This window comes from Schistocerca nitens, chromosome 2 (genome assembly GCF_023898315.1).
Source record: "Schistocerca nitens isolate TAMUIC-IGC-003100 chromosome 2, iqSchNite1.1, whole genome shotgun sequence".
NCBI classification, from domain to species: Eukaryota; Metazoa; Arthropoda; class Insecta; order Orthoptera; family Acrididae; genus Schistocerca; species Schistocerca nitens.
The window spans coordinates 913577773-913605181 of NC_064615.1; the positions used below are offsets into that span (position 1 = coordinate 913577773).

The following is a 27409-nucleotide window of genomic DNA, read 5'->3' on the forward strand; positions in this document are numbered from 1 at the left end:
TGTTGTTAATAAACTTTATTTGACTAGATAATTGTTAACAAGTTTAATGACATCAATACAAAACCAGTAAATAGTATGTACAATTACTTCTGCGCCATTTTCTTCAAGCCCTCACGGAATTCTTTGAGGGTTTCTCCGTATTTTGGGTGGGAACTTTCAACACGTGGAAGCCACTGCTTGATGTTAGGCTGCTTCGTAGGGTCAATTCCACTTTCTGGAGCAAACTGAAAAGAGAGGTGACATCAGCACTCAAATACTTTTTGAACATAGATATTTTGATTGCCTAACTTAACTAATATTTCTGAGTTTCATAGACCTTTTGGGTGATGATGTCGCTCAGACCTTAAGGAGATTTGTACTGACCTAATGCGAGAAAGTTTGAACGACATCAAACCCTCAGGAAAATTAACGAGCACTTCTTAGATAGGTTGTTCGTATTTTCTTAATTTCTTAAAAGTTGATTTGATAGCTTCACGTTACCTCCAACGCTGAAAGAGAAGTAGCGACAGCATAATCAGCAAGTGTGATCTTGTCTCCAGCCAGCCACTGTTTGCCATCCAGCATTCGGTTTAAAGTCTCCAGACCGTCGTTCACTTTATCGACACTGCTGGGATCCACAGGTTTGCCATAAAATTTTGGCAGCTGTTGACAGAAAATTAACGTGAATGTAGATCGCAGAAACTGCAACGACATAGTAAGAACGTGGGTGCAGAAAAGTGCAAGACATAAAAGATAAATGAAGGTACAGAAAATGAGATAGTGAAAGCAGATAAACGTCAGTAATCCCATATTTGCTTTACACACCATATCCAAAGATCAATCACGTAACAGAAACGATTAAAAGTGTACTCAGCGACATGATAAGTAATCAGTCTAATGATATATTTACTGTGGTTGTGGGGTAGTGAGTATAGTCTCTTACAAGGGGGTCACATACGATAAGGCAGCATTCTTCTGAAATGCGCGTGGCTCAAGCGGACACTTTCGTTTCATATGGCAAGTCCGAAATTTAAAAACCTGATACTTAAAACATAATTCAATAAGATTCATTTTCTCGTTATACGACTTCCCCTGTTTCATTCATAGAGTTGATCCATTGTTAAACATCAGTAGTAAAACAAAAATTACCAGAAAAGTTCATAACTTTAATTAGGCTGTACCTCGCCGTTACTACGAAATGAATGCGTCTAAAGTAATTCTGAGATGAATAATGAAACCTTCACTGTACCGACTGAAGGCCGAGACTTGGATAACTGAAACTAATGTCTACGGGCATTCAGCAAGCAGGAGGAGAGATGGGGCTGCGCTCCGCTAAAAAGTCCGTTTTGCACGAACGAGTCTCTGCTTAAAGTCGACTACTTGCGGTTTGTGCGCCTCACGCGACTGCGTCTAAGTCAGCTGCTAATCAAGTCGCGGGTGGGTTCGGAGTGTCAGTGACAGAGTGACTGTGGCGAATGTGTTGGTCTAAAATGCTTAGTATTCCGCAGAGAAGGGTGATTGTAGTGACAGCTGTTAACTTGACACACAATTTTCAGCTCCACATTCGACAGGTTAGCCCGTAATTGTAGCAAATGACCTGAAGATGGGCAGGCGGCCCGAAACCGGTCATATGAAATTAAAGGAAAGCGATTGGGAGACTAAATTTCGGCACTTTTTAAAAATTAAGGTCATTCATCGAAAAAAAGCGTGACACTAAAATAAAAATATATCATTACTCTCTTTCTTGTCTAAACGACACTAAACAAAAAAGGAATATGATTAATTTGTTTGTATGAACGAGAGTAACGTAATACTTACGAAAACATTCAAAATTCTGTTGTACAAATCTTGATCAAAAAATAACCTCTGGTCGACGAGAACACGTTTGTTTACATCCTTCGGGTAGAGTGAGTCATCCTTCGCGTACTTTGAGATGAGGTACATGGCAATGGCACGGCTGTTAACAGAGCACCAAATCGTTATAAACGTACAAGCTCAGATACGTATAAAGTCTATGCTATCGCTGCACATTCAGGCACATAGTGAGAGTGTGGTGTTCATTCATTACGTCTATATGATTCCCTGCTGAATATCTCTACAAATATTCTGTCATTGTCTTTCTGAAGGCGAAAAGTTCAATGCAACTTATTTTAGCAGCAAACTTTACCTTGACAAACTGCCTATTGGCTTCTGTCTCGGGTTCTTCGGCCGACGTTCATCTAATGATTTTTCTGACGTTTCGCCAGCACGAGTGGCTGGCATTCTCAAAGCTTCACCCTCCATTGCCGGTTCACCACCGGCAATGGAGGGTGAAGCTTTGAGAATGCCAGCCACTCGTGCTGGCGAAACGTCAGAAAAATCATTAGATGAACGTCGGCCGAAGAACCCGAGACAGAAGCCAATAGGCAGTTTGTCAACAAGTGGCCACGAAAGCCTCAACAATTTTGTAAACTTTACCTTACCAATGCTATAATATTATGGCAAGTGTAACCACAGTTATAATTGCATCACGACAGCAAGCGGTCTTCGAAGCCAAATGGTACTGACAAATATACTGCAACCATCTGCTGATTACATGTCTCAGTTGGAAACCAAAAATGTTGACTCATAGTGAAATTATTTATACAGTACATGTACTTAGTATCCTGTACTGAAGTGTGAATGAATTGCATAAGGGGTAATACCTGTGATATTTAGTGAACGCTTCAGAATATCTAAACAAGGTTTTCCGCAAATGACTGTATGCAGAGGGAAATGTAGTTGGAGTTAACACTTTTTTTCAGAGACCGAATTTCTGGTTGCCGTTAATAGATTTACATGTTTTTCTATGAATAAGTTATCTTGCCTAAAATATATAAATTTTATATGCGCGCAAATGTTGTACATGTATACTTTTCATAATTTAATTACTATTCCCTCGATGCTTGTTTTCTTGGAAACGTTGCAGCGTATCTGATTTCTTTCTTAACTATTATTTCTCAGCACAACAGACCCTGTAATATCCTTACAAGCTTTTCAGACTGTTTCTGACCACCCTATATGCTAATGAAGCTGGTGTTTGAGGGAATTCTCAACCCGATTGAACACCCCGCAAGTAGTTGCACTGCATGTAACTGCTATTCATAAACTGACAAATTACAATGATTGGCACTCATTTACTAGAGATTAAAAATTATAATGGTTAATTTCGTGATATTCAAGATAAAAGAGTAGCCATCACCTCCTTCAGGGAAATAATACAACAAATTAAAAAAAAAATCGCAGGTAAGGTGTCAGGGAGGTTTCCCTAAAACTGTCCTTATGATTTAACCCCTCAAACCAAAAACCAAATCAGGAAAAGAAAAACAAGGAGACAGTATACTGAAAATTCTCCTTTCTCCCCTTTATAAATAAATGGTACCAAAAGAGAAAAAACTAGATCTCTGGCTGAAAAGAGCTTAAGCTTTCCTGAATGAGAACGAAAGATGAAAAAAATCAGGCTTTTCATAGTTTATAAAGTGCACGTAACGCTGTAGGTGGCACTTTCATAAGGGTAAAATCTTTGGAACGAGTATCAACTCATTAAAAACGTGTAGTATTACATGTTTAGTAGAAGAAACTGTTTCTTATTACAAAAAAAATTACAGGTGTCGATGATGTATATTTGGCTGAATTTGAAGTACGTGTTTTTAATTCAGTTCTATTGCCGAATCAAAGAAAAGTGGCGAGAGGAAAATAACAGCTGTGAAGCAAGTGAGTTTTTTAACAGCTTTTGAAATCTCTCGGAAAGACGATTAACGTGGTGTTACGTTTGTTAATGTTTACGTTGATATTGTGTGCAAAAATTTTGGAGAATCATTCTGGGCCTCCTTAGCTTGCATGGTGCTAAACGATTCTAACCTAGCGCGAGGAAGGTGTGTATCAATTGCAACATCTTGCTTTGCTCATATTCAGAAGATAGTGTAGCTGGTCGCTGATGGAGAAATTCATTACCATGACTTTTTCATTTATCGCATGGGATGCCTGTGACATTGGATTAAACAAAGACCTGTGTGGTTGCTCCCAGAGGACGAGATGGCCAGTAGCTAGACTCTGCCTGTTTTCAGGCGTGAATGCTCTGATGACGCGAATCTCTCGGTGGATCCACTCACGTAGCACTTTTAATCGAGCCAGGAAGGCACGACGGCTTTATAAAACTGGAGCAGACACACACTTGCAGCTCCCTGTAATATTTAGTTGAGATACTGTTAGGCAACTGAAGGGATTCTGGTTTTAGACCCCTCAGATGTGGTAGGCGTGGGAGTTTTAATCAAAGACAATGCATAGAAACCTCAGAGAACAATGCACCTACAGAACGGTGTGTCTTATGACCAGTGTTGGCGATAATTGGAATGGTGTACAAACGTTCTCCTGACGTTATTCATCAAACTTAATTCATGTGTCTTCTTCTTACTTGACACTAAAGCAAAATAAAATTAATTTTTCTGCATGTTTATTGGACGTGTATGTGTGTGTGTATGTGTTTGATGTGTAACCAGCAAAAAATGTTCGTTATTAAGTAGGTGAAGATACAGGTCGACCAAATGGTGGGCAAATTGCTACAGATTTGTAGTACTGTGTATTCCTATATACATATTTAACCACAGTCTCAGGAAAGACAGCCGCGCGGGGTAGCCGTGTGGTCTAGGGCGCTTTGTCACCATCCGTGCTGCTCCCCACGTCGGAGATTCGAGTCCTCCCTCGGGCATGGGTGTGTATGTTGTCCGTAGCGTAAGTTAAACTTAGATAAAGTAGTGTGTAGGCTTAGGGACCGATGACCTCAGCAGTTTGGTTCCATAAGACCTTACCACAAAGTTCCAATTTTTCAGGAAACACATGCTCCTACATCCATCGCATATGTGATAGTTATATCTGGGAAGACATTCATCATCGTCTTCGTCACTTTTCATAAGTTTAAAAAAAATTATATGTTGCAAGACGTCACTCTTGATAGTCAAGTTTCATTTAGATATGACTAATTATATTGTCACGATTTCGTAGATGTAAGAACTGCAACCATAGTATCATTACTACGTTTCTATAATTTTCTTTGTGTTATTTATTGGCTTGTAGGTCGCTACCAGTACAGCCATCTACATTCTACTTTTAATCTTTAATTCTCAATTCTGAAAACTGCGTATTACGTTTTGGCTGGTTTAGGTGGGTCGAATAAAAATTTTTTGCTTAGGTACATGGAGAGATATAGCTAATTAGAAAAGAACGTTCAAAACTAGACAGTATGTGGTAAGACGTTTGGTCAGTTAAAACAAAATAGAGATAAAACCGAAACAGAAAGTACACACCACATAACTAGATAATTAATTGATTTACTTAACTGACAGAATATACTTGCTGCATAGGTCGTCGAAGAATCAGTTACACCTAACTGCGGTTTAGATGCTGTCTGAAGCATGCAGGATTGAAGGTCATTTGTGCTATAGTGGATACAAACTTTCTGCCATAAAAGGTCTTCGTGCACCAAGGTTTGCGTCGTGTTACATGGTGATATGCAGGCATAATGACGATCTCTTGCTTTCGAGCACTGTGCCCGTTCTTTGTTCCGCTCATCTGATATTAGTCGTCTATATTTTTGTAGAAAGACGTCAGCCGGTACTTAAGTATGTTTTTTTTGCCCTCATATGTTGGCAGTTTGGACAGACTATCTGATGTTTAGTTTCCATTCATCCCACAGTGACCATTAATCAAATATACTTTGACTATGCGTTTATTGCTTCGGACTTTTTTCAGTAGTGTTACTACACATCTTTCTCGCGTTGTTGTTCTTTAGCAAGGCAAGGGGTGATTTGGAATCTCATCTATATCTGAAATTAGTACATGCAGTCACGATAGTAGCAAAGGTCAGGTTTCTTTCTCATAAAACTTGTTTCACTTCTTTTCATTTAGACTAATTTTAACATACGTGACCGCTCTCAGTTCCTTCCGTTGTAATGGAACAGTTTTCTTTGTGTTGATAGAGCATAACGAAACCGGAGTTAAGATTTAAGTTCTTCGAGCTTATTTTTGCCCCTGTTTCGCTTTAATGTACCGTATATTGTTCTTTATAAATCTCTCTGTTTTGCGAGCCAGGAGACTGTTTACTAAGTACTTTACTTGTTTCCAGAACTGTTAAAAAACATGGAGCTTGTACAGTACCTGCTACGTCAATTTATCGACACCGTTTACATATTCACGTTTTGTAATGTGATTGTAGTTCCCCTTTGGTCACACGTAACTATTTTAGTGAAACGTTGTGAGCTCTAAAGGCCGTAAATGACTTCTTCCAATGTACTTGCTAGACTGAACAACTACTACACCGCTAACTTTATTACTGAAAAGCTAAAACAGACATAAACTTATTTTTTCAGTTTCATGTTAGTTTTCATCAGTATAAGATCCACTTCGCAGAAAGCTTTTATTGTTTTGCTCCATCCAAGTCGATCATTATGTAACAGTCAGTAAAAATTTTACACGTAATTGTAACCCATAATCAGTGCTTACCTTTCAGCAAGATACAGGCCATTGTCTTCCAATGCGGGAACAGTGTGCTGAGGAACTTTCTGAAATGATCGAGAAACACGTAGTACCTCAAATTTGTGTAAGCAACATCTGAGATGACACTGACACTAAAGTATGAACGAATAAATAAAACATACGATTCAGATATTCGTATAACCTTTACGTGAAATATGTATCAGGAAATGAAAACACAACAATGACAATTTCCGGTGTAGGAAAATTTCCGCTACCAGTTACAATAAAAGATTACTTATTCGTCACACGACCAGTTTCGGGTTTGTGCCCATCCTCCAGTGTTTATACATTCATGTACATGTTTATATTGCTGGAGATCACTGTATAAATACAAAGAAAATTATTTGCTGGTGAATAAACAGATACACGTGGAACAATTGTAAGTGGCAAGGCAGCACTTATCGAAAATACATCTGTACTTACATAAAGATGAAGCATCATTATTATAATTACGGTGTGGTGACAGTTTTTCCACTTAGTTGCACATTTTTTATCACTTTCACGTCCATTTTTCATTTTTATAAAATTTATCTGCATATTTCACTATTGCGACGTGCACTTGTGATATACACTGTGTTTACGTAGGAACGTGTGGGCTATGGTCAAAGAACTTAGGCGTAGTAGGTGTATAGATAACGAATAAATAATATTTTATTGTGACTGATAGCGGAAATTTTTCTACTCCTTATAAAGGAAGAATCATGGAGTTCAACAGCATCCACTGTGGATAAAGTTCACTTAAGGACAATTTCTGGTTTGTATATTCATTGCTGCATTTGTGATCTTCATAAATGGCAGAATGTTATACTGGCAAATGAGAAGTGAGCTCCAAATGCCACGGTAGATTATGAGACACGTTATTCATTTTCTTATGATAGAAGTATGAGCAACGGGACTTATGTAGCAGTCTTGTTGAAGAGAAAACTGTAGCTAGAGATGTCAATCGACCTAAAAGTCATTTGCATGATATCCCACATAGATAAGGTAATAAACGATATTTCAGCACATTTTATGGCGGCAGTATTATCGAAGCGAAATTTATATCACACTTAATCTCCACAGTCACATAGGCCCTGAGTATTTGACAGGCAGCAGATCACTAGTATGCCATGAGTACCTGGACCTCAAGGAAGTCGTTGCTGTCAGGATGAAATGATGTTGCCAAAACAACACTTATTCCATGGTTGCAGCCACGGTAAAATTTTATTTGTAAAGACAGATACATGAGCTACTGACCAACAACTAATTCTTAAATTCTCTGACAGTGAACATCGAAATTCAGTCTACCACCACCACCACTACCACACTTTAAATTACAGGTGCCTTCCTGCTAAACTTTCCAACGCCAGAAATCTTGTATCCAGCCAAGATGACAGTGGCTCAGACGCCGACTGCGAAATGATGGAAATTCCCAGGTAGCGTCCAGCCAGAGGTAACCACTGCATCAGAACACTTATCGATGTTACGAAGAAGTAGGTCTGCAATGACGCCACTGAAAGGTTCACCGCTTGTACCACGTGGGCACATCCCACAATGCAGAAAAGTCCGATACAAGTGAGGTGGCCAGACGAAACTGGTCATTTCCCAGGGCAGTTTCAATAGCATCCCACTCTTTGACAACTAAATCCGACCTGACACATTCCCTCCTACCACATTTAGCCGGCTCCTACCTATCCCCTGGCGATTTTTCCATCCCTCCAGGCCCATCCCCCTCTTTTCTCTCCTCCTCTTGACCTTGAAATACCTTCGTCAAACTATCTATTCCCAATATTTTCGTACCATTGTCCCACATTATCCTTATCCCCCCAAACCAACCCACCTGTACCCAGCAGCCGCATCAAAACTAACTACCCAAAAGGACCAAGCCACCTTCTCCCTCCCTATTACTCCTTCTAATTGCAGGTCTCTCCCATAAAAGTCTAATACAGTACATTATTGATTTTAACTTTCTCGCAACTCATTTTTTTAAAATTTCGTACACAGCTTTCCTGTGCTATTGCAAATGTGATCAGTGAAAAATGTCCTTACATGTATTTAAGAAAATTATACACAATTCATGCTTTTAAAATCTACATCCCATCTTTGTATCCAAATTCGTTTGGTGAAAGAGCAGAGTATGATTCCACTGCCAGCCACGTTCACCCCTTGGGACCTTTGGCTGATGAGTGCTTTTATCCCCTGCCAGCCCGCGTCTTCGTGGGGAGATAACAATAAAGCAAAGAAATGTAGCTGGCAGTTCACAGCTGGATTGAAAGTTTCCATTGCTTCGACTAGAGCATTACTAGGAATCTCGACTGTTGAGACAGCATACGAGTGTTAGACTTTGCAACACTTTACCCGCGTACTGTGGACTAAATTGGCTTATGGTTTTGTACTTGAGTAGAACCCTTTCAATATCCGTTTAGTGTTAGCCTGCGCTGACCAGACCGCTTCGCAGAGTCTGCATGTGTTTGCAAATTATCAGACACCCGCGTATAAAGCGGAATCGACCACCAGATGTCACGAGAGAAGGCCCCTCCATTATAAAAGGAGGCCAGCAGTACTGTGTTGCCAGCAGAGAAGCACTAACAGTAGAATGGGCTGGTCAGGAGAGTTTAGGGACATCAAAAATGGATTAATCAACACATATCTGAGTAACAAATGGATCAGGGTCATTTCGACGCTTCTAAGGCTGTCGAGATCGACCACTGGTGATGTGACTTTGGACTGGAAACGCGAAGGAACAACCACAGTTAAACTACGACCAGGACCTCTCGTTCTCAGGGACAGAAACCAAGCAGCATTGCTGAGAGTGGTTGTAAAAAAATCCAACATATCAGCAGAAGGAATCACTCGTGAGTTTCAAAGTGCTAACAACAGTCCATCTGCCGCAGCGAGCGTGCGTAGGGAGTAAAGAAGTACGAGCTACAATGAGCGAGCAGATCCAGAAAGACCACACATTCCTGAAGTCAGTGCTAAGAGACAGTTGAGGTGGTGTTAAGACCGACGCCACTGAACGGTGGATGTATGAAAACGAATGACTTGGAGTGGTAATCCGATGGAAGGCTTAGCGTTTGGCGAATGCCTGGAGAACGTTACCTGCCATCGTGTACAGTGGTACAGTGAAATGTAGAGGAGGCGTTGTTACAGTATGGGGCTCCTTTTTTGGGTTAGGTTGTGGACTCATAGTTGCGCTTAAGAAAACACTAAATTCCGAAGAATGTGAACGCATTTTATTGTTGAGTAACAGTTGGGAGACGTTAGTTGTTTCTATCGGCATGACAATGCACCCCGCCATAAATCCACTACTGTGAGCCAGTGGTTCGTGGACAATAACGTTTCTGAAATGGACTGCCCTGATCAGAGCCCCGAAGCGAAGCAAGTGGAACACCTTTGGAATGAGAAGGAAAGTAGACTTCGATGCAGACCCTAGCATCCAACAACACCGTCTTCTCCAGTTTTGGCTGTTGAGGAAGATTAGGCTGGCACTCCTACACAGACATTCAGACGCCTCACTGAAAGCGTCCACTGACGACCACTAACATGGTCCTGATACTTTTTTTAATCAGTGAATCGTTGCATTCAGAAATGAAGACTTGACACTACAACATGAGAAATGAGTGGATGATAGTTACGTTACGTTTTGGTACAGGGTGACGGCGGCCTATGAGTACGTCCATAAAACAGTGAGGTGGCCGACCTCGTAGTATTTTAAAGCAGCGAGTGTTTATGTGGGATAAAACTGCAGTGAGTGTTTACAAATCCCGAGGAAGGTAGTTGTTATCTTTTTTAATGAATTCTTTCTTGTTACTGGGCACATACATGTTCGTTCCAAATCTGAAAAGGCAATGTACAGTGAAAGCGCTGCAGCGGTGCGCGCACTGGTTGGTCAGTTCTTCGTGAGGAGGTGCGGGTGAGTGCTTGTGAGGCCGTTGGTGCACTGTCCAGTCAGTCTGCTCACACCTTTGTACTCAAAAGAGTAAAATTTCCTGGAAAAATAATTGATTTGCACAAAATGCTATTGTAGTTGTGAATATTCTTCTGTCTGAATGTTGGAGAACGACAATTTGGGGCAATTAATGGAGACAGGGAACTGATGAGGAATAGACACCGATCTTATCAAATAACCTGCGCTTGAAGGGTAGCTTCTTTGTTATTTAAAACACCATCTCTCGAGTCGAGCTACAATTTTACCGCAATTTCAATCCGATGTTGATGGGTTGAGAACGAACAGAAACCTGATTGCTATCCCTGGAAGCCCACCGATTCTTTGATATTCAAATCCGATAGGCATCATAAATAAAAGTAACATGGTCACACAGAAAAAGTAGGTATCATTAATTTGAACCTTCAGTGGTGAAAAATGTTAATATTCTCATTTCTCGAATTGTGGGTAACGGAGCAGGTCAGCTGCTTTTCATACTGATGATACTGATCCTGTATTAGTTAGAGATAGACACTGTTATGGAAATGCGTTCGTTCAGGCTATAGAGAGGTCATTGGTACCTGGCAGAGGCATGACTCCTTATCGTGGTAGTTGCTCGGTCCCTTCCTATGTAAACCACTCATGGTGTTGTCCTCATTTCTTCTTTCTACCATTAAAACGTTAAACCATATAATACTGACCCTACGACTTATCTTAGAAGATAGATTAAGGAAAGGCAAAACTACGTTTCTAGCATTTGTAGACTTAGAGAAAGCTTTTGGCAATGTTGACTAGAATACTCTCTCAAATTCTGAAGGTGGCAGGGGTAAAATACAGGGAGCGAAATACTATTTACAATTTGTACTGAAACCTGACGGCAGTTACAAAGAGTCAAGGGGCATGAAAGGGAAGCACTGGTTGAGAAGGGAGTGAGACAGGGTTGAAGCCTATCTCCGATGTTATTCAATCTGTATTTGAGCAAGCAGTAAAGGAAACAAAAGAAAAATTTGGAGTAGGAATTAAAATCCACGGAGAGCAAATAAAACTTTGAGGTTTGCCGACGATATTGTAATTCTGTCAGAGACAGCGCATGACCTGAAAGAGCAACTGAACGGAATGAGCCGTGTCTTGAAAGGAGGACATAAGAAGAACATGAACAAAAGCAAAACGAGGATAATGGAATGTAGTTGAATTAAATTAGGTGATGCTGAGGGAATTAGATTAGGAAATGAGACACTTAAAGTAGTAAATGAGTTATGGTATTTGGGAAGCGAAATAGCTGATGATGGTCGAAGTAGGGAGGATATAAGTTGTAGACTGGTTTCGGCAAGGAAAGCGTTTCTGAAGAAGAGAAATTTGTTAACATCGAGTATAGATTTAAGTGTCAGGAAGTCTTTTCTGAAAGTGTTTGTATGGAGTGTAGTCATGTCTGGAAGTGAAGCATGGGCTGTAAACAGGTTAGACAAGAAGAGAATGGAAGCTTTCGAAATGAGGTGCTACAGAAGAATACTGAAGATTAGGTGGGCAGATCACGTAACTAATGAGGGGGTAATGAATAGACTTGGGAAGAAGAGGAATTTGTGGCACGACCTGACTAGAAGGTGGGATCAGTTGGTAGGTCACGTTCTGAGGCTTCAACAGATCACCATTGTAGTATTGGGGGGATGCGTGGAGGGTAAAAATCGTAGAGGGTGACCAAGAGATGAACACACTAAGCAGATTCAGAAGGATGTAAGTTGCAACAGTTATTCGGAGATGAAGAGCCTCGCACAAGATAGAATATCATGGAGAGCCGCATCAAACCAATCTCTGGACCGAAGATCACAACAACAATAACAGCTTATGATTTTCCATAGTGTATTCTTCTTACGTGAAATCATGTGGAGTAATCACCTACCCGACTCTATGACGAGGACAGCAATAAAGAAAATTTAATACAAAAATTTAAAACAAGAAAAATAGCATATCAACTAGAGACATAGACTCTGAGATAACTGCAAAGTAGAACACTGAAGAATGTGAGGACAGAACTGGAAAGATAAATAACTGACGTGTTAGGAATCGGCGAAGTGAACTGACCAAACAGAGGAGTTAACGTTCAAGGATACAACGGTGTAGGTTTCATACTGGAAAAAAAACTGCTCTACATCGAATATTATATCCCACGCTCCCAAGTATTAACGAAATATAATTATACGCTATTTGGAAGGATGAGTATAACAGCTGCCAGATGACTTGTTCAAGTTTGGAAGATACGAGACACAGATATGAGAATACGCCAAGTGTGTACAGAGTACTACTAATTGCTTTCATTGACACTGAGGAAGCATTTGGTAATATAAAATGAGATACTCTGGTTCGAACCCTCAGATACCTTAAGGCAGATTACAGAGACAGAAGACTAATTCACTACTGAAACAAAAACAAATCAGAAATTCTAGACAGACACAAAATGAATGTAAAGATAAGAAAAAGAATAATGCAAAAATGTGGATCTCACCAGTACTGTTTACTACATACATAGAGCAATGAAATTTACGTTTTCAGACTTCTAGCAATTAAAAATACAAGTAAACAAACAACTATAGCTAAGAAAGCAGAGGTCAGAGATTGTTATGTTATTGTGATAGAAAGTGCTTGAAGTAAGTAAGCAGTACCGTCCACAATACGAAATTTGAGGCAATACTTAACCAGGGAAGGTCCTTTTGGAGTTGGCATGTCCTGCCTTCGAACTGACTTACACAGATTTGGTGGGGATACAATTTTCGCGGACACTAACCAAGGGGCAATATGGAATTTTTCACGTACACGTATCGTTGTCAAATGCTAAAGAAGCGAGAAAAAAATCCCAGTGTCGTGTCTGGGTTGAATCACAGACGTGTGGACTTTTAGTCTAATAGTTACCCATTGAACCACTGCGACACTTTCCTATTACTAACTCACAGTTAACAACGGGTCCTTGATAGGTCGGGAAGTTTCTCCGCCCGGGGACTGGGCGTTCGTGTTGTCATCATTTCATCATAATTCGGGAACTGGAAGACTGGAATGTTTATTGACTGGGAATTTGTATGGGCGCTGATAACCAAGCCTTTGAGCGGCCAACAAACCAAAAATCGTCATCATGATTGTTACAATAGCAATGGCCTCGCATTTCCTCTTTCAGTGTCCAATGCGAATTGCATCTGTAGTCAAGGGACTCCTGAACTTGAGCAAAGATTTCTATTGTTTCACTGATACTTTAAAATCAACACAATGGGAAGCATAAAATCATCACCCGACTCTACATATCTGGAATACACCTCTCATGGCAGCACGAAAATCGGACCACTGGTGTCACATCTGGCGATAGCGCTCATGGGCTCACTGGAGCCATAACAAAGCCTTCCCAGTATTTATTTTCTCATCTAAAGAAAATAAAGTAGTTTGCTTTTATACAGTTTTTCAGTTTATGTCAAAATATTTTTGCGCTCTAGAAGCATATAATTTTGTTATCAGTTAACTCATACATTACCTTCAACATTTCAGGCGACTTCATGTCAGTGCCATTCACTAGTTTCAGGTCAACTCCGATGATACCAGCCACCAAACGTACAAGACGACATGGAGGACTCAAAGGGTTGTTATGAAGAGTCGGGGGAGCCATTGTCGTACCTAAAAATAAATTGAACATTAAATAAGTAATTTCCACAACAGTAGCCAAATTCCTCAGAAAATTTGCAAGTTTTGTATATTTGTGTGGTAAAGAGAAGAATAAAAATAGTGATCCTGTTAAAAAAATGAAAACTAAGGTCTGATGCTATGTGGTGTAGCTTGTAGAGGAATCATTAATTGTGGACAAATTTTCTGTTTGACATAAATCTCAGTATCTTCCGTCCAATAGCGATAAGCGAATAACCTCTAACTATACCCTAACTTCGGCAACTGCCTTACTGCAGTGGATACACCGGTTCCCGTCGGATCACTGAAGTTAAGCGGTGTCGTGCGTGGCCGGCACTTGGATGGGTGACCATGCTGGCCAGCATGAGCTGTTGCCATTTTCGGGGTGCACTCAGCTTCGTGAAGCCAGTTGAGGAGCTACTCGACCGAATCGTAACGGCTCCGGTCAAAGAAAACCATCGTAACGACCGGGAGAGCGGTGGTCGACCACACCCCCCTCCTATCTGCATCCTCAACTGAGGATGACACGGCGCTCGGATGGTCCCGATGGGTCACTTGTGGCCTAAAGACGGAGTGCCTGCCTGCTACACACTAACTTCGGATAAATTATTTTGTTAAAAAATCTTAAAGTCAGTAGCACTGCATCAATTGTGGGACATACACACAAAAGTATGCTTTGTGTACGTCTCATTGAGAAACAACAACTTGAATATTATGCTGAGTTAGTAAACATGTTCTTCTCTAAGAATACCTTTTTCCAAGCAATAGTTTAATTTAATCTTAAGGTAGATTTTAACTGCGGCAGAACATGATTTCAATAATGTAAGCGAAAAGTGATAAAAGGAAGTTTGAGATTAATCTGGCACGTAAAATCTGATACCTGATGCGTTATAGTAATACGTGCGTGAAAAAAGAACTGTACAGCAGCTTCGTGAAATTTATTGTGGTCTGACGTTCTGACGATTACAGAGTTCTGCTCATAAAAATGCTATACTGTTAAAGCCATACGGTTTCTGAAGTATTAGTCATGCGATATGCAATGATCTTAACACTCTAACAAAGGATATATTAACTTATATGTGTATGGTATCTGTTCCTTCGAACGTGGTTGTTCATTGATTGTCGGGCAGACTTTCTTGACAAACATCACACTAAGATTGATCTTTTGCAATGCACAGTGGGCATTTAACTTGGAAGCAGTGGTGGTTAGAGTGCAAACAACTCCGGCAATCACCGTTCGCAATGTCTACCTCCATCCAGGTAGGCCACTTCCTTATGCTGAATTGTCTACATTAATAGGGTAGTCTCCTGAATGAGCTAATTTGATAATTAACACAAATGATGTAACAATCCATACCCCGTGAAACTAAGTTCATTTGATAAAAACGGCATCTGTTTATTAAAGTACTTGAACAACAAACCCGAGTTACTCTGGAAATTACAAAGATAAATTAATACAAATAAAAATTTACCCAATACATTAATATGAGAACTATTTACTAGGACAGCACGTGAGGGTCTCTTAAATTTTATAGGCCTTATGATACAAGCACCTCATGGAATGCTATAACAAAATAATTGCTTAAGTAGTGGTTGTAGCAAATTTTACAGTCGTTCTGTCCTCACATACTTAAAAAATAACATTAGTGGAATTACTGTAAGATAGTACTCTCTGTAGAGCATGCACGGATTTATAAACGTAAACTAAACACGTCTTGCAAGAAAACTATTCTTCATCTTGGAGCAGATAGTGACAGCGAAGTATAGAAATATGGTGAAAAACACTTCTTGATGTGTTTGAAAGAATACCGCCTAAAATTTAGTTTCTAAAATCAGTTCCTTTATATGCTATGTATCTTAAACATTCCGCTTCAAAAAATATGATTTAGTAAGTATTAAAGGTCTTCCACAGAAAGACGACAAAAAATAAAATCTGCATGTAACCGTCTCCGCAATATTACGTTTTCCTTATAATGTTCTTAAAGGTTAAACATTTATTAGATGTGGTGGTTGAAATGCTGTGTGTAACAATGTTTTGAAATGGCTGAACAAATAATTTCCGAGGTATCATATTTTTACTGTTTAGTGAAGTATATTTGTTACTTATTATTACTTTTCAGAAGATTATAGCATAGACATAAAATGTCAACAGGGGAAAATGAATTGCTGATCGTATCAGAAGCATTTATTCGAACATATTACACTTGTCTTCTGTTTACAAATAATATGATGCGAAACAAACCGACGCGTTTTGTTGTCAGTCGCATAGAAAGCAACTGTTTGGGCTGACTCCAGCTACACAACGCAAAAACGAAATGACAAATATCTGTCGAAAAATTAGTGAAAATGCGCTCGACGACTCTTAGGAAACACACCCGTATATCTGTACCTGATGTGTCTTCTCAGACAAAGTGCATCTTAGTGTATGGGTAGCACGATGTTGCACTTTTTCTTAGACTCGAAGTAATGAACAAAACGGAAAAGTTATTTTTACCCTTATCGTATTGCAAGTGTTTGACACTCGAACTACAGCCTGATTTTTCTTTTTCGTATCAAACTGTAGAACACCGATTTCTTTTTTTCTATTTACTCGCATTTATTCTTAAATGTATTCTAGAATCACAACGACGACCTCAAAAGTACTTCACTGAAAAACGTCTGTGTCGCAACTCCGCATATCCGTTGACCTGCCCACCTAAACTCCGATTTCAGAGGCTGAGTCGCTCCATCACTTGCTAGAAATGTCTCTTGCACGCTCTAATGTACAAGTTCGTCCACAGAACTCTACCGTCTAAACACACGAATCTAAGTCACCCTACAGAAATACCTATAAATGTACGTCCTTTGCGACTTCTATAAAAATTAAAGCGAGAGTAATTAGAAGGTTTAGATAGAAAGGAAATGACGCCTCTCTCCTTACGGCCACACAACAAAATAGCAGATAATCCAAATATTTGCTAGAGATAAGCGTATCTGCATTATCTCTGAGATTGTACGTGTACCTTTGTTACGACTATTTGCTCTGACTACACACAAATGATGTAACAAGTCATTCTCACCTTCCAACCCGCCGTTGCTGTATGGAGTACTTGATTAAAATTTAAACTGACTGAATTTCATTGACCTTACAGAACAACTGTCGGTACTTACTGAAGAGTTTCTGTAGACTACCGGTTTTCCATTGGGCTAGTGTCTATGTAGCAGTCTGACAAATCTGTGGTGAATTGACGAATGGTGTGATGCGTACGTCAAGTAATCAAAACGTTCTCAAAATCTGTGCAAATTTGGAAAAACTTTCTTTACACGTTGCTGAAATGATGAGAAATCGAGGACGAACGAATCCAAGAGAGTCACGATTTTTTAAATGTAAAAAATAAATGCTGTAGGCATAGTTCCTTAAAGTGCCATGCATCGAGGTTTTCTTAACTTAAGAAAACATAACATGTAGAAGGGCAGAGAGCATCAGATATTCAGATAACGACTCTTATTCTCGATCTGTGTGAACTGCCTGGAAATCTAGATCCCACTACACAACTGCCGGGAAAATGGTTAGTATTACGATGACTGACACCTTAGCCTGAATTTGAGCTGACACATGACATATGACAAAAAGGCACACCACAATACGGCTGCCTACAAAATACACATCACACAAGGCCTCATAGACGAGTTTTGACATACGTACGAGCAATCCTTTCTTTACATTTTTCTGTCAGCGAACGTAAAAGAAATACAGTTAAGCAGCATGGTACTTAGTATTTCCTTTCACGATAGTTTGAAGATACAGAGTAGCTAAAACAAAATTGCCCTCCCAACGCTTGTTAGTCTGATACGCTAGAAAGTCTGACAGTACGTAAATTATCAAAATGGTTCAAATGGCTCTGAGCACTATGGGACTTAACTTCTCGGGTCATCAGTCCCCTAGAACTTAGAACTACTTAAACCTAACTAACCTAAGGACATCACACACATCCATGCCCGAGGCAGGATTCGAACCTGCGACCGTAGCGGTCGCGCGGTTCCAGACTGTAGCGCCTAGAACCGCTCGGCCACTCTGGCCGGCCGTAAATTATCCTAGGCAGTTAACCGGAGAATTGTTCTTTGCAGAAGATGCTTGAAATATTCATTGTTGACTTCGATGACGTCTTGAGTTCGATTTATCAAATTTTGAGGAACACTTAGAGCCTCTGTCTGAGGGATGTCAGCAATAATGTTTGCAATGTCTGCCTGTACCTATTATACTATATGTTTGGATTATTTGAGAATAGTTGACACGTCAGCTAGCCGGAAAGATAATAATTACAAAATGAGAAATTAAACGAGCTTTTGTGCCACGAGATTTTACTACCTTTGTTGATCGTCCCGAACCTCATGAACTCACAACAAGAATGCATGTGAGGTCATACTGTTTCGTCCTACTGCTAAAAAAGTTTATACAGATGGTCGTTCATCGTCTGTACGCCGATCTATAAATTGTTTAAACATCGTTCGAGTTTTATTATGACGATCTTTTGTATGATACAAAGTTTGCAATAAACCCACTTGTTGTGTATCTTAATTGCGTGTTTCACCTCCTACGTAAGTACCGGCATAAAGTCCATTAATGGTGAGACCCGTTTTATTTGCCATTAATTATAGTTTTTCAGCTAGAAGCTCCGTTATTTATTATAGTTACATGTGTGAAGAAGCGACGAGCTCAACTACCTATCTTTAATTGTGTTAGCAGGTTAAGGAAAGTATTCATTCGTACATCTGAAGAGGGCAACTAATGACGTTCCTTGAATCTTTCAGAGACACGCATGCTTGTGACAAGCTCATTTTTGGCAGCACAGTGACAAGTACTGCGAATAAACGCAAAGACTGTTTCCAAAGAGAGTTTTATGACAGCTGATATTCTCTTCTTTGAATTCATTTTAGCAAAACCGCCACCTGAAAAGCTTTTTACCAGTCAGAGTATTGCAACTCTTTTCAAATTTTATTTTTTCTGTACGGTTTATGACGCTCAGCATGTTTCGTATTTAATAAAAACAGCGAAATCTGTCCCGTAAGGCGACATCGGTCTACAGGAGACGACCTCTTCAGTTATGAAATCAGCTTAGGCCATAACCATATGGACTGTTATAGCACTATTACCGTGAGCACTATATGATGGATAAAGTGAAAGGAAATTCTCGTATTAATATTCATTGTATGTAGAAGGCATTTCGAACTATGGGCACGCACTATCGGGAAAGAAAATCTACGTGTGGAAAAGCCGAGAGCGCAATGGTTCTGTAGTTGCTGACTCGAGACCAAACTCGTTCGAAGATAGGAATTTGTGTTTGCTTAAATTGAAGCATAATCCGTAGGACTTGTGGTATCATTACGTGACTGTTGACGACTCGTGGATCCACGATTACACGCAGAAGACAAAAATGTCAAGTTAGTTCCCGACCGTGTGGACTGACGAAAGTCATACGAAAACAGAGAACAATAAAGACAATGTTCTTCTTCTTTTATTTAGCTCACAAGACTGCGTATTTGAAAATGGGTAAAATATGACAGACGCCCTTTATTCAATGCTACTGGACTAATTATATACAATGAGGTGACAAAAGTCATGGGACAGCGATACGCACATATGCAGATGGCGGTAATATCATGTACACAAGGTCTAAAAGGGGACTGCATTGCTGGACCTGTCATTTGTACTCAAATGATTCATGCGACAACGTTTCTGACGTGATTTTGCCCACACGACTAGAATTAACAGTCGTTGAACGCGGAATGGTAGTTGGAGCTAGACGCATGGGACAATCCATTTCTGAAATCATTAGGGAAGTCAATATTCCGAGATCCACGGTGTCAGCAGTGTGCCGAGAATACCAAATTTCAGGCATTACCTCTCACCACGGACAACGCAGTGGTTGACGGCCTTCACTTAACGACCGAGAGCGGCGGCTTTGGTGTAGAGTTGTCAGTGCTAATAGACAAGTAACACTATGTGAAATAACCGGAGAAATCAATGCGGGACGTGCGACGAATGTATCCGTTAGGACAGTGCGGCGGAATTTCGGGTTAATGGCAGCAGGCGACCAACCTAAGTGCCTTTGCTAACAGCACGACATGACCTGAACCGTCTCTCCTGGGCTCGTGACCTTACCAGCTGCACCACAGACGACTTCAAAGCTGTGGCCTGGTCAGTGAATCGGGGTTTCATGTGGTAAGAGTTGATGCAGGGCTGGAATGTGGCGCAGACCTCACGAAACCGTGGACCCAAGTCGTCATCGAGGCATTGTGCAAGCTGGCTGTGGCTCCATAATGGTGTGGGCTGTGTTTACATGGAATGGACTGGATTCTCTGGTTCGAATGAACCGATCATTGACTGGAAATTGGTAGGTTCAACCACTTGGACAACATTTGTAGCATTAATGAACTTCATGCTTCCGAACAACAACGGAATTTTTTATGGATGACAATAAGCCATGTCACTACGGCACAGTTGTTGGTGATTTGTTTGAAGAACATTCTGGACAATTTGGGCGAATCACTTGGCAACCCAGATTGCCCGACGTGAATCCCATGTGACATAACAGAGAGGTCAGTTGGTACACAAAATCTTACACTGGCAACACTTTCGAAATTATGGATTGCTACAGAGACAGCATCGCTTAATATTTCTGCAGGGGACTTTAACGACTTGTTGAGTCCATGCCATGTTGCGGCCGTAGTGGCCGAGCGGTTCTAGGCGCTACAGTCTGGAACCGCGCGACCGCTACGGTCGCAGGTTCGAATCCTGCCTCGGGCATGGATGTGTGTGATGTCCTTAGGTTAGTTAGGTTTAAGTAGTTCTAAGTTCTAGGGGACTGATGACCTCAGATGTTAAGTCCCATAGTGCTCAGAGCCATTTGAACCATGCCATTTTGCACTACGATGGGCAAAAGGAGGTTCGACACGATTTTTGGAGGTTATCCCATGACGTTTGTCACCTCAGTGTAATGTGGAGAGCTTCAGAACGTTGAGCCTGTTCACACATGGGGCGTAGAGATTGCAACAAAGCGTTTGAAAAAATTCCCACATTTTTTTTCCCCCCAGAATTGGACTTACTATTCCTTTACATATTCTTATCTCAAATAATTGTTTGGAAGAGAGATCATTTCGTTCATTGCAAAGGATATCTTCGAAGCAAACAGGTATTATGCAATGCTAGAAACACATTTCTTGCTGTGGGGTCACAAATATTGAAATGTTGTTGTATAACACAAATTGAGACCCACGAGGATTAGGCTGAAAATTTCTTTTTAAAATGTAATTGAGTTTATTAGTCGACATTCACGATTTTCTAGAAATGAATAATTGCAAAAAGAAAGGAAGAAAGACTAAAAATTTAACGTCCCGTCTACAGTGAAGTCATTAAACAGGTCAGTAAACAGGTATTATGCAATGCTAGAAACACATTTCTTGCAGTGGGGTCACAAATATTGAAATGTTGTTGTATAACACAAATTGAGACCCACGAGGATTAGGTTGAAAATTTCTTTTTAAAATGTAATTGAGTTTATTAGTCGACATTCACGATTTCTAGAAATGAATAATTGCAAAAAGGAAGGAAGGAAGATTAAAAATTTAACGTCCCCTCTACAGTGAAGTCACTAAACACGAAACACAAGCTCGGAAGTCGAAAGGATGAGGAAGGAAATCGATCGTGCCTTTTTCGAAGGAGCCATCCCGGCATTTGCCTGCAGCGATTTAGGGAACTCATGCAGAACTTAAATCTGGTTGGCCGCACGGGTAGTTGAACAGGCGTCCTCCCGATTGCGAGTCCCGAGCGCTAACCAATGCGCCACCTCTCTCGATAATAATTGCAAAAGCTCGGCTTCGAAACTGTAGTGCATTTACAATGAATTTCATTATGCGAACGCACGGTCATACGATTTTGTTGTCTGGGAAGCCGTATCACGTTAAATGACATTACACTTTTGCAGCGAATCTTCTTTCCTACTAATAACATGATTCGGTAAAAAAAGAGCTACTAAGTGCGATACCTCAACGGCTCCGTTTTTAATTATATCGTCAGCGGCGCTGCTTTGAACACTAATTTTAAACTTCCTCTACAGGTAAGCGTATAATCACTGGATGAATACATATTTGTTAATACTGAACAGGCACAGATATTTCTTTAAATGCTAGATTTAAGGCCACGTTGAGACAAGTTTCTGTTCTTGAAACACGTAATTATTCATGTTATGCAGAAAAGAAGTTTAATGTTGGCGCATTACATACCAGATGTATCTGCGGTTAGCTGGACGTAGCGCTGCTTCGGGTACCTCACGGCGTCTAAAACTGGATGTGTGGCTACCGCCCGCTTTATAACGCTGGAAGTGCAGCGTCATGGTGACTGCTAACACAAGCACACCGGCGCGATAAGACGCGCCAACACCGGCGAGTCATACTCACTATACGTTTCTAGAATGTTCGCAACTTATCTTCCCACTTATAGCATTATTTTATTTGTGGACAAGTATGTCACACAGTGAGTAATTGACTCCATCATTTTTCAGTCATCATTCTTTCAATTTTTTTGAAGCTTCCCTCGGCTTCTTCACCACCGATATTCACAAGACAAATGCTGATAATGATCGTCTGATGCTATATATAAATTTGCTTCTGCGCATACTTCCGTAACCGATTTCACAATTCCTACAGAACTATATGGGGACGTAGCCACTTTCTGCGGTAGTTACATTTACTGCATTTAATAAAATTGTCTTTTTTGCCCTGCAAAGCAGACAGGTATAAGCTCTTACGTAAAATAAAACTTCAGTGTTTTAACAGTTTTTTTTTAAACAGATGTTGCACTAAACGGTCCATTACTCTGATAATATCTATTCGTGTGTGTGTGTGTGTGTGTGTGTCGCCAAATACGTTTCATCAGTTCTCTTTCTTACCTTTGAAGTTCTGCATTAGAGTCCTTCCCAGGTTCGAATCCTGCCCCGGGCATGGATGTGTGTGATGTCCTTAGGTTAGTTAGGTTTAAGTAGTTCTAAGTTCTAAGGGACTGTTGACCTCAGCAGTTAAGTCCCATAGTGCTCAGAGCCATTTGAACCATCTGAAGAGTCCTTCCAATGTTGTCTGCTAACATACAGAGTGAGCCAAAAGCCTGTTAACGTTTGAAAATTCACTATTTCACGCAATAATGTAGGTAGAGAGGTAAAAAAATTGACACACATGCCTGAAAAGCCATGTTTTTTTTTGAAACCGAATAACAAAAAAAAGTGCATAATTGATTACCAGATGGCGCTTCATATGATACAAAAGCAATAATCAGTGTAAGAAGTGATTGGTAACAAAGACGATGTTCTTTACAACAAATGTTCGGCATGTCAGCCATCATTCATCAACATTATCTGTAGTCGAGGGACGATTTTTAAACAGCACTATTCAGTTTACCAGGTTGGTACGGTGATAAATTGCCGTCAGATATTGTCTTTTAGCATCCGTAATGAGGCCGGATAATCGTAGTAGACTTAACGACTTCAGGTAACCCCACAACCAATAATCACAGGTCTGGGGACGTACGTGGCGGCGCAACACGCTATATTCAAGGAACGATGTGCGCAAGAGACGGGGTGGAGCGGCATCCTTTATGAAAGTCGTGTCTTCCAGCAGGTCTCTATTAGCCACGGTAAGGATGATCTGGCATCCACTGTCACTACAACTCATTTTACGAGTATACACGATTCTCATGCAGCGTCAATCAGGTGTTGTTGTCCAGCGCCATCTGTTGGCCAGTTTGTGCACTATTTTTGGTTTCAATAAAAAATCTGTATCATTTCAGGCATGTGTGTCAATTTTTACCTCTGTACCTACATTAGTCCATGAATTAGTGAATTTCCAAATATTAACAGACTGACGGGCCACACCGTCTATTGTTTGTATATCAAGTATGTATCGCCAGCTGCCTTTCCTGGGCGTGCACGAATTCTGAATGTATTTTGGTAGATTGTCTGGTGTCTTCATTTCTTACTCTGCACGAAATACGGGAACATGCGAGGCAATGCAGACATCTCTGATCTCAGAAGACAAACCAGGAAATCAAGTCTACATTTATAGCAAAAATCCTATGTTCGAGTCCCGGTCTGTCAAACAGTTTTATTCTCCCAGGAAGTTTCAAATCTGCTTGATTCCACTACTGACCTATAACTCATCCCTGATACTTTTGAAGTTTTGGAGAAATTTTTCGACAATGTTGACTGGACTACAGTCATTGAAATTTTGGCTCTAGTGGAGTATAACACAGAGACCGAAAGGTCGTTGGTAATTTGTACAGAAACGAGAATTCAGTTATTAAGTCGAAGGATATGAAAAGGAAGCCGTAGTTGAGATGATCCTGAAACAGTGACGTAGTCTATTCCAGGTGCTGTTTAATCTGTACATTAAGCAAGCAGTAAACGAAACCAAAGAAAAATCCGCAGAGGGAATTAATATTCAGGAAGAACAAATAAAATCATTGAGGTTGCAACTCTCTCAGAGACGTAAAAGGAACAGCAATTACAAAACGAATATCAGAAAAAACAAAACAATGGCAATGGAACGTAGTCAAGTGGATGTGATTGAGAAATGATATACTTACAGTACTAGATGAGTTTTCTTTTATTAGAGGAGCAAAATAACTGATCATGGACGAAGTAGAGAGCATATAAAAGGCCGACTGGCAACAGTATGAAAAGCTTCTCCACAAAAGAGGAAATTGTTAACGTCTAATATGGACATAAATGTTAAAAAACCTTTTCTGAAAATATCTGTCTGCAGTATAGCCCTGTACAGCACTGAAACGTGGACGCCAAATAGTTCAAACAAGACTGAAATAGAAGATTTTGAAACCTTGTGCTACAAGCGAATGCTGAAGATTGCATAGGTAATTAGAATAACTAACGAGGAGGTACAGAATCGAAAAGGAGAAAAAGTAAAGTAATGGCACGACTAAAATAAGGGGTCCACTGACACATTCTAAGGCAGCAAGGAAGAGTCAATTTGGTAATGGAGAGAAGTGTAGGGAGTAAAAGCTGTAGAGAGAGATCCAGGTATGAAAACAGTAAGCACCCGTGGTCTACGTCCTCGGTCCCGAGTTCAAACCCTGCCATCGCTAAAATTTTCATTAATAATCAGCATTGGTGGCCGAAGACTTCCGGCATAAGAAGTCCCTTCGTTCTGCCAACAGCCTTGTCAAACGGGGTCAGAGCACTCTCTTGCCCTTGGGGTGGGAAACTACCCCTAACGACGGAAGAATCAGCATTGACCAAAGGCATGATGTTGCAGAAGACAATGGAAACTACTGCATTAAAGAAACATAACGTGTATCCACAGGACATTTGGTCTGTAATTGAAAAAATGACATGGTGATCTCTCCATTGGCAAAAGATTCCCAAATAGCCCCTTATTCGGAACTTCAGTAGGAGACTGCCAAGGTTGAGATGACCGTGAGAAAAAGATTGAGTGAACAACGAAAGGATAACGTTCTACGAGTCGGGGCTTGGAATGTATGAAGCTTGAACGTGGTAGGGAAGCTAGAAAATCTGAAAAGGGAAATGCATATGCTCAACCTAGATATATTAGGGGTCAGCAAAGTGAAATGGAAGGAACACAAGCATTTCTGGTCAGATGATTATAGAGTAATATCAACAGCAGCACAAAATGGAATACCGGGAGTAGGAATCTTTATGAATAGGAAGGTAGGGCAGAGTGTGTGATACTGTGAACACTTCGGTGATAGGGGTGTTCTCATCAGAATTGACAGCAAACCAACACCGACAACGATGGTTGAGGTACAAATGCCGACGCCGCAAGAGATAGAGAAAGTATATGAGAATAGTTAACGGGAAATGCAATATGAAATGTGAAATGAAAATCTTATAGTCATGGGGGACCTGAATGCAGTTGTAGGGGAAGGAGTAGAAGAAAGAATTACGGGAGAATATCGGCTTGGTACAAGGAATGAGGGAGAGGAGAAACGCTAATTGAGTTTTATAATAAATTTAAGCTAGTAATAGCGAATTCTCTGTCAAAGGATCACAAGAGGCGGAAGTATACTTGGAAAAGATCGGGTGATACAGGAAGGTTTCAGTTAGATTACGTCGTGGTCAGGCAGAGATTCCGATATCGATTACTGGATTGTGAGGTGAACCTAGGAGCAGGTATAGATGCAGATCACAAAGTAGTAGTGATGAAAAGTAAGCTGAGGCTTAAGAGATTAGTCAGGAAGAATCAGTACACAAAGAAGTTGGATACAGAAGTATAGAAGTATTAAGGAATGACGAGATGCGCTTGACGTTCTCTAAGGTAATAGATATAGCAATAAGGACTAGCTCAGTAGGCAGTTCAGCTAAAGAGGAATGGACATCTCTAAAATGAACAATCACAGAAGTTGGGAAGAAAAACATAGATACAAAGAAGATAACTGCGAAGAATCTATGGGTAACAGAAGAAATACTTCAGATGGTCGAGGGAGGAAGGAAGTACATAAGTGTTCGGGGAAATTCAGGAATACAGCAATACAAGTCGATGAGAAATGAAATGCACTCATGATCAGAAAAAAACAGAACACCTTGAACGACTAGAGATACCCCACACGTCTAGTGGTCTGGCGGGCCAGGACTAAAGGCTCACATCCTGTAACACCAAGAAGGGACATGTCTGTGCATCAACATGTGGTCGTGCCTTGTCGTGCTGAAAAATGGCGTAGAGGGTGTTCTGCAGAAAGGGTAAGGCTACGGGTCGCAGAGTGTCATTCACGTAGGTCACACTAGTTACAGTGTTGATATGTGATTGCACAAAATAGCACCGCACACCATAAAGCCTTGAGTGCGCGCTTTATGTCTTGTTCGATTGCAGTCGCTGTGATGTCGCTTCCCCTGTCTGTGACGAACCAAAATGCGGCCATCATTTTGAAACCAACAGAACCTGGATTCGTCCTAAAATACTATCTGATGCCATTCCTGTCACCAGTGACGTCGTTCCATACACCATTGCCCTCTAGCACGTTTCTGCATATTCGTCAAAGGTAGAAGGGGAAGTGAACGACCCGCACGTAACCCATGCCGTAATAAACGGCTACGGACTGTCATCCCTGATAGTGCACGAGGTCTTAAATTGTTCCACTGTTGCGCCAGACCCGAAAAGTACGCATAAGTATCCTGCAGCGCCATTCGGATGAGAGGTCAATCTTCTTGGGGGCTGTTCTGGGTGGTGCGACCTGACCCATCTCGTCGTGTTCTACTGCCTTCCATGAACCTTTCTGGACACGCCAGTTGCACTGCCGAAATACAGCGTCCCACAAGAGCA

At 40.6% G+C, this 27409-nt stretch overlaps 1 protein-coding gene across 1 annotated transcript; it reads right to left on the reverse strand.

Moving 5' to 3' along the window:
• LOC126237232 (glutathione S-transferase 1-1-like) lies at window positions 1-22428 on the reverse strand. Its single transcript, XM_049947125.1, has 6 exons — window positions 22352-22428; window positions 13944-14083; window positions 6496-6554; window positions 1798-1936; window positions 481-642; window positions 1-224 (listed from the first exon to the last, which is right to left on the reverse strand). Exons 2-6 carry the CDS (start codon window positions 14073-14075, stop codon window positions 84-86), a joined length of 633 nt encoding a protein of 210 aa, XP_049803082.1. The 5' UTR covers window positions 14076-14083; window positions 22352-22428; the 3' UTR covers window positions 1-83.
• Between the last annotated feature and the right edge of the window lie 4981 nt (window positions 22429-27409).